This window comes from Heteronotia binoei, chromosome 5, assembly GCF_032191835.1.
Source record: "Heteronotia binoei isolate CCM8104 ecotype False Entrance Well chromosome 5, APGP_CSIRO_Hbin_v1, whole genome shotgun sequence".
Classification (NCBI taxonomy): Eukaryota; Metazoa; Chordata; class Lepidosauria; order Squamata; family Gekkonidae; genus Heteronotia; species Heteronotia binoei.
The window spans coordinates 140,584,625-140,597,730 of record NC_083227.1 but is presented as its reverse complement, the minus strand read 5'-3'; the positions used below and the strand labels follow the sequence as shown (position 1 = coordinate 140,597,730).

The following is a 13,106-nucleotide window of genomic DNA, read 5'->3' as shown; positions in this document are numbered from 1 at the left end:
CCAACCGGGAACCATCCCTCTTGTGTTTCTTGCGCAACATATGCCAGCCTGCTTTTCTCTCACACCTGCTCTCTGTACTAAATGTCAGTGCAATGTAGTTAGTGGTTAAGAGAATTAGACTAGTATCTGGGAGACCCAGGTTCAAATCCCTACTTATGCTGTGAAAGCTCTGTTGGTGACCTTGGGCCAGTCACACTTAGGGTTACCAGGTCCAATTCAAGAAATATCTGGGGACTTTGGGGATGGAACCAGGAGCAAGGTTGTGACAAAGAAAATTGAACTCTGACCATCACATTTAAAGGGACCACACACCTTTTAAATGCCTTTCTTCCATAAGAATAATGAAGAATAGGGGTACCTTCTTTGGGAACTCATAAAATTGGACTCTGTGGTCCAATCTTTTTGAAATTTGGAAGGTATTTTGAGGAGACACACTGAATGCTATGCTGCATATATGGTGCCTCTACCTAAAAAAAAACCCGAAAAACAGCCCCCCAGAGCCCCAGATGCCTGTGGATCAATTCTCCATTATACCCTATGGGAATCAGTCTCCATAGGGAATAATGGAGTGCTCAGCAAATATTCCCCACCTCCCTGCTTTCTGATGACCTTGAAGCGGGGGGGAGGGCCTCCAAACCGGAAGATCCCCTGCCCCCACCTGGGGTTTAGCAAACACTAGAAATAAACCACTGCATTTTTATGTTGCAAATAAATGCTTAAGCAATTTCTTTCATAATGATGCAATTACATTATCATCACAAACCAAAATTCACTAAATGTCCATAGAAAAACCAAAAAGTTATTTCACACCACTCTTGTAAGGTAGTACTTTCAAAATCAGAATGTTATTTCACATTGCAATACAATGTTACTTTGCAGCTTGCACTGATGGTTCATGCAAGCTGCAAAGTAACATTGCATTGTAATGTGTGAGCAATTGCCTTTAGCACGGGTTCCAAAGCTAAAAGAAAAGCGGCCAGTGGAAGGTGAACAAAACACAGAACTGAACCTAGGACCTGTGTAGCCGCAGCACCTGTCAGACTTCAGTCTGCTACCCACAGAGAAATCATATACAAGCGTGGGACTATCTACATCTTTCAAGTAAAGGCGAACTGAGACAGTGGACTGTAAAGTACTACCTTACAAGAGTGGTGTGAAATAACATTGATTTTTCTATGGACATTTAATGCATTTTGGTTTGTGATAATATAATTGCATCATTGTGAAAGAAATTGCTTAAGCATTTATTTGCAACATAAAAACGCAGTGGTTTATTTCTAGTGTTTGCTAATCAGTACACTGCAGTTTCTGGTTTGCCCACCTGGGGATTGGCAACCCTAGGACTTGGGGAGGGACGGTGGCTCAGTGGTAGAGCATCTGTAGGTCAGCATTTGAAAATTCAGGACAGGGTAAAGCAAATTATCATAATGCTGTTCTTTTCCTGCCCATCCTGTGAATGTAGAAATGCTTCTCACTTTTGATGTTTGGAGAGATTTTTTCCTTAAACTCCAGTTGTAACTTGAATGTAAGATCCATGTGGGCAAGAATGTATATCCTGTCTTTGGCATTGTGCTTGTGTTAGCATTTTTCTGTGGCAAAACAGCATGATGTACTTATTCTTTAAAGTTCCATGAAAGCGGTCATAGTGTCACGTGAAACAATGCCCAAACTGCCAACTGTAAATTAAGCATTACATACATTCTATGAAATAGTCCTCTGCTGGATCTCCATGGTTACTTTGTCTTCTCCCCACAATAGACTGCCCCTGTTATTCCTGTAGCAGGGAAACAGTCTACATATGAATTGCTTGCATTCCCTAATATATTGAACAGTCCTTTTAGAATATGTGCTTTGGAAAAACATGTCATGTAATTAGAAAAAAATCTGTCCAAAGCCTGCTATGCTACAACCTCAAGTCCTAAGCTTTTGATAGAACTTCTTTCAGGGTTGTCAACTCTGAGTTGAGAAACACCTAGAGATTTGGGTGTGTGGAGCCTGAGAAGGGTAGGGTTGGGGGCATAATGCCATAGAGTCCAACTTTCGAAGTGGCCATTTTCTCCAGGTGAACTGATCTGTAACCTGTAACCTAGAGGCTGGCATCCCTATATCTCTTTCCTGTGACCATGGCACACCCAGTACCAAACATTACATTTTTATGTTCTACATACTCAGGTTAAAAACACAGATACAAGGAAACAATCAAGACTAAGGTCTTCTGAGACAGGGGAGGAGGAGACTGAATTTATACCTCACCCTTCACTTGGAGTCTCAGAGCAGCTTACCTTTCCCTTCCTCTCCCCACAACAGACACCCTGTAAGGTAGGTAGGGCTGAGAGAGCTCTTTTGAGAACTGCTGTTGAGAGACCAGCTTCCAGAGGACTGTGATTGACTCAAAGTCGCTCAGCTGGTGCATGTGGAGTGTGGAATCAAACCTGGTTCTCCCAGATTAGAGTCTACTCTTCTAACCACTACACCAAGCAGCTCAGCATACCTCTTACCAACCACAAGTGTACAGATTGTACAGATTTCATAGAATTGTGCCCTAGAACAGGACTACAAAATTTAGAAAACAGTTCCTCAGCAAGTAGTCAGTGACAGAGAAGAAAACATAGGCAAGCAGTAGCTGCTTCATATTTATTTCCAACAAGTGTTTAGGTTTATAAATACTCTCAGATGGCATTTCAGTTCAGCAACAGGAACATTAAAATGCTTTAAGCTAGCTGATCACTACAGAACACTTTTGACTTACATGTATTAAACAGTTAACATAGAACGTTTCTTCATGACCATTTATATTTAGCTTAATGATAATTCCTGTTCATAAGCCAATAGCAAGGGTTTAAAAATTACAGAATGCCAAATCTGATAACGCTCATAAAACCAGTCCGGTATAGGCTCATAACTGCCATTTTCTCATTCAGTCCCTGGAATAGTGGAATGCTTTTTTACATTATGGAGAATCTGTGTGAAGATAGTTCAGATCAAACTTAATGCAGTGTCAAAGTTAATGCAAGAAACCTGCATGAAATCCTATATGTGCTATATATAGAAAACTACAGGTATTTATGGTTTCCCATTTAAGGTTACTACATATGTGAATGGATGCAATGACCTACATGCAGCTCATAGGCATATTGTACATAAATGCTTTTATATCTTAGTATTTTAAAACATGTGATGTCTACTTAACAAGTTACTTCCCACAAATACATAGTTCTAGACATACAACCAGGATTTGTTTTCTACAAGATATTCTTTTGTAAGAGCCTTCAGAGACAGACAAAAGGTTATCCATTGCTTTAAAATTTTTACATCTGGGAGTCATCATAATAAAGGACTAGAGTTGTCTCAGACAACCAGTTTCAACCACTAAAAGTACACATAAAAGGAAGTGATTGATAAGTCAGCAATAGTAAAACCTTTTGTCATAAAATAAAACCTTTTGTCACTTGTCATAAAATGTTTTCTTTTAAAATATTTTAACATAGGAAAGATTAAATTAAGAACTACACAAAAGATGGCATGGAAGGACAGGTATTCATTTCTCCTATGTGCTACTTAGAGAAGCAAAGGACTCTTTTAACCAAAACACTTCACAATTCAGCAAAAAAAAAAATTCCGTTTGGATAGAAACAAGAAGTTTCTTATACCCAACTTCACATTTAGTCTTCTGTAAACCAGAAGGGGCTAACAAAAATAACTGCTATCAAGGAAATACCTGCCACAGTACTCCATGCTACGTCTTCAGAAGGATAACTTTCTTGTAAGGTTGAAAAAATACAGAAATACAAGCATAAGTAAACCAGGATTGATTTTAACGACAGGTGCATTTTGTAGCTATCATATTTTCATATTCTTTGTAGGCAACTGATCTGTCACTCTCTAACTTCAAGATACTCAGAGGGCTGTATTCAGCAGGAACGCAGGATGGTCTGGGGACAGAGGAATCCAGCTTTTCATAGATGATGTTCTGGACCATTGTGTGGACAGGAGAGCCATAGCGGTGCCCAACCACTCTTGGACAGTCACCCTTGCAATAGTGAGGATTGTATCCATGTGGGGCAATTATCCATCGGTCCCATTTCAGCTGGCTGAACTTCAGCCAAAAGTTTTGAAGCTCACACTCATTTTGGGGGAAGAGAAACTGTTGGTAGAAGTGGCTTAAATTATATGGTGGAACAGATGAATGTTCCACTTTTCCATCTTCATCTCTTCGATGACGAGATGCTCTTTCATCCTGCATGGGTTCTTTTCCTGCCTGTTCATTGGGACCCATGAGAGGGCTGTTTTTCAAACCAGACCTTGTAGGATTCATATCCCTCCTATGGTAAGCTTGCTCACTGGTGTCATTGAGATACAGAAGAAGAGAAGGTGATACCAAAGCCATATTAAAGAAATCCCATTTAGAGTCAAGGGGCTTGTTATCTTTCAGGCAAGTGAAATTCACAGCTATATGAATGCTTCTCTTGTTTGAGGCTATCAGAGGCTTTAGAAAAGTAGTGACATCAATCTCAACCCACCTCCGTCTGAGTTCAATAGTTATTGTATGTGGAATGCTGGAGCACACTTGATTGGAGGAATCATGTTCCTTAACAACTAGAATGCATGTGCATGTAACGGCTGATGATTTAGAAACTGACTTATCCAACGAATAAAGCAAGACTGACTTGAATAAGTGCTCTAAAGCAGTGACACAATCTAAGTTGAAAAGAAGATCCACTGAGTGAAGGTCTCCTGAAAGAAAAAAAAAACATAGCTTCTTAGGAACTAAAGGAATTTAACTAATCAATCTGCATTAACTTAAGTGGAAAAGACAAATTGAAACTATTTGAGCCAGAGGATATTTCAGGAGTTAAGATACAGTCCGTCTTTCAGATAAGGTATTAAAGTTATTCTTCTTGACTCCTGATGAAGAGCTAATTGCTTTGAAAAACATTGGGATTTACAAATGAAAGTATTTGTCTCTATAACTGTTGGATTTTTCATCTTTTTTTGTTTGTGATGGTAACTTTGAAGAGTTTTCTAATGTCAGTGGCAAACAGACACACACAAATGCATTCTCTTCCTTGACATTCTGCAGCCTGCAAGTATTCAACTGAAGAAATTATTAAATAAGGCATGCACCTCCCCCAGCAGTTAGAACCAGACTTCTCAAATACTAAAGATGTAAAAACACACACAACATGGCTTACTATGCCATGTTAGGACTCAGATGTAACATTTAATAGAGCCCCACCAAGTGCAGAAAAGGGGGCTGAATAGCTTCACAATAAGGCATTTCCATGGCTGACTTTTGAAGCAGTGATGAAGAAGATATTGAAGATATTGGATTTATATCCCGCCCTCCACTCCGAAGAGTCTCAGAGCGGCTCACAATCTCCTTTACCTTCCTCCCCCACAACAGACACCCTGTGAGGTGGGTGGGGCTGGAGAGGGCTCTCACAGCAGCTGCCCTTTCAAGGACAATTCCTACCAGAGCTATGGCTGACCCAAGGCCATGCTAGCAGGTGCAAGTGGAGGAGTGGGGAATCAAACCCGGTTCTCCCAGATAAGAGTCCGCACACTTAACCACTACACCAAACTGGCTCTCCATGTAGCAGCTAGATGTAGCAGCTAGATCATTTTGAGAAAATGAAGCTGCCTTATACCAAGTCAGACCATTGGTCTGTCAATTGCTCTGGCTGGTGGCAGTTTTCCAGGGTCTCAGAGAGCAATCTTTCACATCTACTACTACCTGATCCTTTTAACTGGAAATGCCAGTGCAGTGTCAAACTTTCTGTGCACACAGCTGATGCTCTGCCACTGAGCTATGGTCCCTCCCAGTGCAGTGTGATCAGCAAGGCCCAGTCTCCTCTCAGCCTATGAAGGCAACAAGGTAGACTTGTGCAAGTTATTGCTCACCTGCTTTACCTCACAGGGTTGTTAGGCAAAGAAAACACTGGTTTCTATTGCATGAGGGGTCTTCACTTGCTTGGCACTAATACTGAGTGTGTGAAGAGCCTCTTCCTGCAATAGTGTAAGAGTAGGAGCACATTAAGGAGTCAATGTATTCTTGCTTGCAAACTATAATATAAACCATTTCCCCCCCAGGTATAGACCAAAGCATATTGCTGGTAGCCATTCTTAACAGCATCACAATCAGCATGTCTATATCTGTAGTGGGAGGGGAAGGCAGCAGTATTAGCCCAGTATATAACTTTATAAGAATAATCAAACCTGTTAGCAGTTTTTGAATTGGTGACTCCATCCCTTCAATTTACAATTCTCACAAATTACGCAATCGTATTTTCAAGCTGACCAAATTTAAAGATACCATTTTAGCTTATTTATATCACTGCAGATAGATTCAGGTGGGTAGCTGTGTTGGTCTGAAGCTGCAGAACAAAGTTGAGAGTTCGGTGGCACCTTTAAGTTTTATTCTGGATATAAGCTTTCATGGGCATGCACGCTTCTTCAGATACATGAAGATACCTCTGCAGTTAAGAGTTCTATTCATAACTTTGCAAAATAACATATCGACCTTCATGACAGAATAGAAATTTCTATCTAGACCTCCTCATATAAGGGGGCTTTGAATTAATTAGATGAATCCACAGTTTGAGTGAAGCTATAGAAATGAGACAAGATTTGCCAGTAACTCCACTGGCAAGTAGCTCTTTGCAAAGACAAGAGAAAAACCTAGGATTCAGTTTTCTCAGTAGCTGTAACAGCTTACTATGACACAAAGCTGAATTTTTTTGTAAAAAAAATTGTGCTTTCCAAACAGGTTTTTTAAAAATCCAACTAAGACCCCAGTTTTGAACATATTACTCAGTAGCAAATCCCACTGAAGGTAGGGGTCTTCTAAGTAAGTATACTGGAAACTGGGTTGTGTTGTGACAGTCAAAAGTATCTAGCAAGACTGGGGCAGCCTCCACACATGAACAGCACTTAGAATTGTATAATCACAGTTGGAGTTACTGTTTTTATGGAGATACATCCCCCACTTTGAGCTGTTTTACAAACCACCAACAAACTCTCATATGCAGTTTCAATAGAATGTTGGATATAATCTTATGAAATGAACACATTGTAGTAGCCTCAGTTAATGTTAGTGGTGTAAGTACGGACACTTTGAAGCGCCAAAGTGTGCATACCTGAAAACATTCAAACTTTGAATTATCCAGACAAACACAGATATACTGTTTACTTGAAGGTCACCAGTAACCTTCCTAAAGTGAGGTCTTGTGTGTATGCGCCTAGTAACCTTTCTAAAAGACTTTCTACTGGGCTCTTAAACAGAACATCAGAACCATTCATCATAATTCCACAGGTTTCTGAGAGCAAGAAATGTACAGATGGGAGAATAGATGTGCTCCAAACCTAGAAAGGTGGGGGTGGGGAGAGTAAGCCCAAATTGAAAGTACCTCACCTACCTTTCACTTGGCCTTCAGCATGGTGCTTGCACTCAGCATGTGGAGTGAAGAGCCGGACTGTATTGTAGAGATGACTTTTGTTAGCCTTCGGGATTCCTTCCTTGGTTGCAAACGTCTTATACAGCTTTTTCATGTATCTCAGAGCTCTGGAATCCGGTTGTGGTCTGGGAGCACCATCATTCCTTTCCTGATGACTGTGACCAGTCAGCACTTTGAAAAGAGGAGGCAGCACAGCATAGCCATTTTTTGCATCTGGGGGAAACAGCAACATTGGAAGTGGTTCAGAGGCTTCCCCTTCTGATACCAGTAATGGCTGAGAGCTCCCTTCATCTCTGGAACTGGGGGAACACAGGACACCAGAAAAAAACAGTCCAATACAACAACAAGTAAGCATTCCCCAAGCAACCTTCATGTTGGGGATTAGTCAAGACAAAGACACTATTTCCCCCATGACAGCCTGTGCTCTAAAGAAAATGAAGCAGTCCTTTCAGTTTCTTAAATAAATTCCAGGTATCACTGAGAGTCATTCCCCTCTAATTAGATGTGGAAGAAAAGCCATTCACCTGATTAGGTGATCCCAGTGCAATCCTAAGCAATGTTACATCCTTCTAAGCCCATTGAATTCAGTGGGCTTAGACAGGTGTAACTCTGCTTAGGATGGCACTGCCAGTTTGCTGATCAGCTGCAGGCTCTACTTTTTGCTAGCGTGTTTGCTAAGTAAGAGCTCTACTCTCACCTGGAAAATGCATTGACTGATTGCCTATGTTAGGCCCTGATTCAGGAAACCACATGTACTGAATTTTACTACTGTAGCAACATTTATTTTAGCAGTCATACACCTCCATTAGGTTGTTGGTCCAAGACACTATAATAAAGTAGGAAATGACAGGGGTTAGCAGATCAGGGAATCAGATCTTACTAGAGACTGCTGGTTTCATGCAAAGAAAGGAATTCATGGAGCTTAGTCCCCCCCCCCCCTAATATTAAGAAATGTTGAATAATTAATTGTCATTGTTTTTAATTATATTCAAGTGCAAACTACCATTTGAAAACAGCTTGTGTTGTAACCAGGCACATTTAAATAGTAGCAAATGTCAAGGGCATGTCATAAGAGATTAGTGGTTAGAGTGATTGAGTAGGAACTGGGAGATCTAGTCTCAGACTAACCTTCCTCAGAGGGTTGTTGTGATGATAAAAAGGAAGAGCAAATACCTGAGGATCCCTGTTTAGGAGAATGGGATATAGAGCTTTTCCTGGCCTTGCCTGGATTTAAAAAAGCACACAGAGAGAAGGATGTTTCAAAATTGTATGCTATCCTGTAGTTTATCTTGCCTAATATTGTCACTGTAGGTTTTCAGTCCACCTGTGCTGCAACATTTTTCATTCTACTATTTCCACTGGAGTTTGAAGAATCTGATTTAGAATTTCCAGTGTGCTGACAGATGGCCTGACGCTCTAATATTGAAATAAGATGGATGGTGCCAGTGCATTTTTTTTCTTTCTAGTGGCAGCCCCTTATATTCATATGTTGTTGCTCTGTGGATGACCCTTGGGGGTTCTTTGTGATAGCCTTAAAGTACTGTTAAATAATGCTATACTTAGCAATAGGTTTTCAGCATGACAAAGTGGTTTGCTAACAAACTAATCCTATAAAGGATTATAAACCTGTAATCCTTGGAAATTAGTCTCAGTATGTAAAGATTTCTCACAGATATGGGTGCAAATGGCTGTGGTGATGCAAGTCTGTCATTGTAGACCTGAAGAGTTCTTGAGTGACAAGAGCTGGTCTGAGCTTTTAAAAGTGCTCATTTACCATGCTTATCTATGAAGGCTACACTTCAGGAAAAGTGATTCTTTATGCTTTTCTCCTTGAATTAATTTACTAGAGACAGATCCACTGACTTCATCTAAACTACTTGTAGTGTCTCTGTGCTGTATCTATTATTTAATCCCCATCAGTGGCCCAGAGCAGCAATCTAACTCATTCTTTTTAAGCCATGGTTTTGAAATGATGTTGTTGAGGCAAAAGAACTTATCCATGCAGTTTTGCAAAGACTCTATGTCTGATTTTCTGTGCAAAGTAGTTCTGCATGCTAAGGACCTCTAGTATGTTAACTCAGCATAAGCGTGTTAACTAAGCTAGAAGCCCAGTTTTAATGAGACACTTGGTTTTGCATGGCTAGAAGCCCAGTTTTAATGAGACACTTGCAAAGTGTATAGGTTAGATCTTTTGCCTTGCCAGGATCACGTTTCAATTATGTCATTTAGGGCAAGGCAGAGAGCACTCAATGTAGAGTGTTTTGCTGCATACATGAATGGAACCAAAGACATTATTGCTACAGTTAGATCAGTTTTTAAGCATCATGACTGTGGCCTATTTGGAGACCACATGACTCCAGAGTTAAATGTACATCACAATTTCATTTTATATCATCAACAGCAAAATGAAACTGTAAGGGAGCAAACCTAGGCAAGTCTACTCAGAAGCATAGATGTAAACTCCAACTCAGGGGCTGGAGCCCCCCAACACAGGACTTGGGGCTTCAAAGGCATGAATGGGATGATAAGGGCTATGTGTGATTTCCCCTCTGAGCTATATATGATTTCCCCTCATTACACTGACTTTGCAACTTCAGCTTCTTAGAAATGCTAATTGAGCAAAAGCAGCCACAAATGAATTAGAGGGATGGTGTCAATATGCTCATATTAAGCATATTAAGCTCAGTGTTGGTAAGCTCTAATTGGGTAAATCAATACATTGGCAGACCTGAGTCAAAGGGGTGAATAGATCTGGTAACTTTCTTTCCTGGCATATCTCTCGCAGCACACATGAGATACAGACCTCTCTGTGATCTAGAAAAGTGACTATCTTTTTCATTCATCCAGAGTGTTGAAGGACTCTTCATATTGTAAGGTAATTGAGATCTGCAAAAGTTTTCACTTGTATCTTTGGATTCTGTGGATTAATTACTAAAGTATTGATATTTAGCACATATTAATCTTTATAAACTCGGTGTCTGTTGGAAAATAGTCTGGCTGGCTACACCCACTTTTAATGTACCAACAGTCAGACTGCAGGCTCTCTTTGGTGGATTCAAAATACTTGCTTGGTTCCAATTTACATTTGGGGGGAAAGTGAGATTGATTGTGGGTGGACATGAAGATCATAGGCCTTTAAGAACAAAATGTGAGGCCAGTGGCACCTTTAAGAACCAACCAAGTTTATTCTGGGCATCAGCTTTTGTGAGCATGTACACTGTTTCATTTAGATTGCACATACACTTATTTTATCTGACATGAGCCTTTTTTTTGCTATTAATCATTGATCTTATTGTTTTGCTGCTGCTGGTTTTTTGATATGAGCTATCCTGAGCCCATTTTGTGGGTAGGGCAGGACATGTTAATACATGAAATGAAAGTTTGATTTCTGAGTATAAGTGAAAACTAAATGATTTAGGTATCAACAGAAGTTGTAAACTGTAGCATATTCTGAAACCAACATATAGTTGGTGACAGTCTGTTTGGTGCAGTAGTTAAGTGCATGGACTCTTAACTGGGAGAACTGGGTTTGATTCCCCACTCCTTCACTTGCAGCTGCTGAAATGGCCTTGGGTCAATCATCACTTTAGTAGGAGTTGTCCTTGAAAGGGCAGCTGCTGTAAGAGCTCCCTTAGCCCAACCTACCTCACAGGGTGTCTGTTGGGGGTGGGAAGGTAAGGGAGATTGTGAGCCACTCTGATTCAGAGTATAGGGCGGAATATAAATCCAATAATAATATCCTCCCCCTTCTCCACCTCATCTCAATTTATACCCCATCCTACCCCCTAGCAAAAAAACCCCACCCATGTCTCATGTCAGAGAAATATTTGTGTGTTTGTGTAACCCCAGAAACTTTAGTGTCTGAAAAAATATCAGAAAGTAAGAAGGCACTGTGAAGGGGGCTATAGATACCACTTTGTTGGTAAAGGTGCCACTGGGCTCCAACTCAGTTCTCACATTTGTTGACTGCTTTATTATCTGTAAGAGCCCCGTGGTGCAGAGTGGTAAAGCTGCAGTACTGCAGTCTGAGCTCCCTGCTCACAACCTGAGTTCGATCCTGGCAGAAACTGGATTCAGGTAGCCAGCTCCAGGTTGACTCAGCCTTCCATCCTTCCAAGGTCGGTAAAATGAGTACCCAGCTTGCTGGCGGGGGGGGGGGGAGTGTAGATGACTGGGGAAGGCAATGGCAAACCACCCCGTAAAAATGTTGTGAAAGCAACGTCACCCCAGAGTCAAAAATGACTGATGCTTGTACAGGAGACTACCTTTACCTACCTTTACCTTATTATCTGTATACCAATTTACTGTGATTTACACATCTTGCCCAATGTGTTATTCCAATCTTAGCTGGATTTATTGTTCAGTTACTTACCCCTCCTTTCTTACCTATATGTAATACTTGACGAAATCTGTTTCAGCGAATCTTAAGGAGTGGACATACTAAACTCCTCAGTTGTACACATAATGGAATGTTGTTTGACTTGTAGGTAAAAACTGAAACCTCAAACTTTATTCCCATATTTGTTTGTTAACTCTTGTGTTTGCACGCTAATTTTATGCAATTCATGTATCTTTCTCCCATTCAGTCTCAGCTGTAATCAGCTATAATCACCCAGTATTTTATGCATCTTGACGTTTCTGACAACCACCCAACCTCTGTAAGTAAGGGTTGGTTAAAACAATTTATTATAATGTAATATATTGTAATGGTATGTTATCATTTATCATTAAATGTTAATACACATATATCACATTTTCTCCACCCCACCCCCCTTTTTGGTGACCCCCATCAGTGCCTTCCCCCTTAACAAACATCTCCATATTACTATTTAATTTAGTTTGTTATAAGGTAATATACTCTATCTAGTAAATAATCTTTCTCTAAAAAGCCCAAAGGTTATAATTATAGTCCATCTTTATAATATTTCTTCTTAGTCGTTAGCAAGTAAATGAAAAAGTTATAATCCAATAAATTCTATTTTTTTAACTGTAATCTATATGGTTTCTTTAAAGATTAACTATTGTCAAAGATCACCAAATGTCCTTTAATGTTCCATTGTTTTTCAATATATTTTTGAAACTTTCCCCACTCGCTTTTAAACTTCTCTAGATCTTGTTCTTTTAACATTAGTTTCCATTAGGCTCACAAAATACCAGGATGCAAATGTGATTGTGGTGCAGCCTGCCAAACTACTTTCTGTCTGTCATAGGAACATGAGCATTGTGCTTTTTATGGAGCTATAACAGAGCTCTTTGAACTCTCCACCGCTTCAATTGAGTTGGTTGAAAATTTAGATATTCGTGTTTAAGGGGATTGCCCAGTTGGTCTGCATAGCAGTTGTATCCATTTGATTACATATTTTATTTTATTATATACTTCTGGTGTGTAACTCTGCCATATGACAAATAATAATTCCTTCCTGCAGACACTTCATTGATTACTGATCAGTTACCAGGTTCAATACAAGATACTTGCTATCATTTACAAAGTTCTTAAAGACATTGGACTTACCTAGCGGCAGAGCCATCTCACCTGCTGCGTTCCAATGTGACAACTTTGCTCATTAGAACAAAGCCTTCTGAAGGTGCCTCCACACAAACAGGTAAAATCAACAGTGGTCTATACATGGGTATTCTCTGTGGTATTTTCCA

General features: G+C 40.1%; 1 protein-coding gene across 1 annotated transcript; it reads right to left on the bottom strand.

The window, feature by feature from the left end:
* Window positions 1-2,620: 2,620 nt before the first annotated feature.
* GDF9 (growth differentiation factor 9) lies at window positions 2,621-7,889 on the bottom strand. The gene is made up of 2 exons (XM_060238335.1): window positions 7,416-7,889; window positions 2,621-4,734 (listed from the first exon to the last, which is right to left on the bottom strand). Exons 1-2 carry the CDS (start codon window positions 7,825-7,827, stop codon window positions 3,815-3,817), a joined length of 1,332 nt encoding a protein of 443 aa, XP_060094318.1. The 5' UTR covers window positions 7,828-7,889; the 3' UTR covers window positions 2,621-3,814.
* Window positions 7,890-13,106: the final 5,217 nt, after the last annotated feature.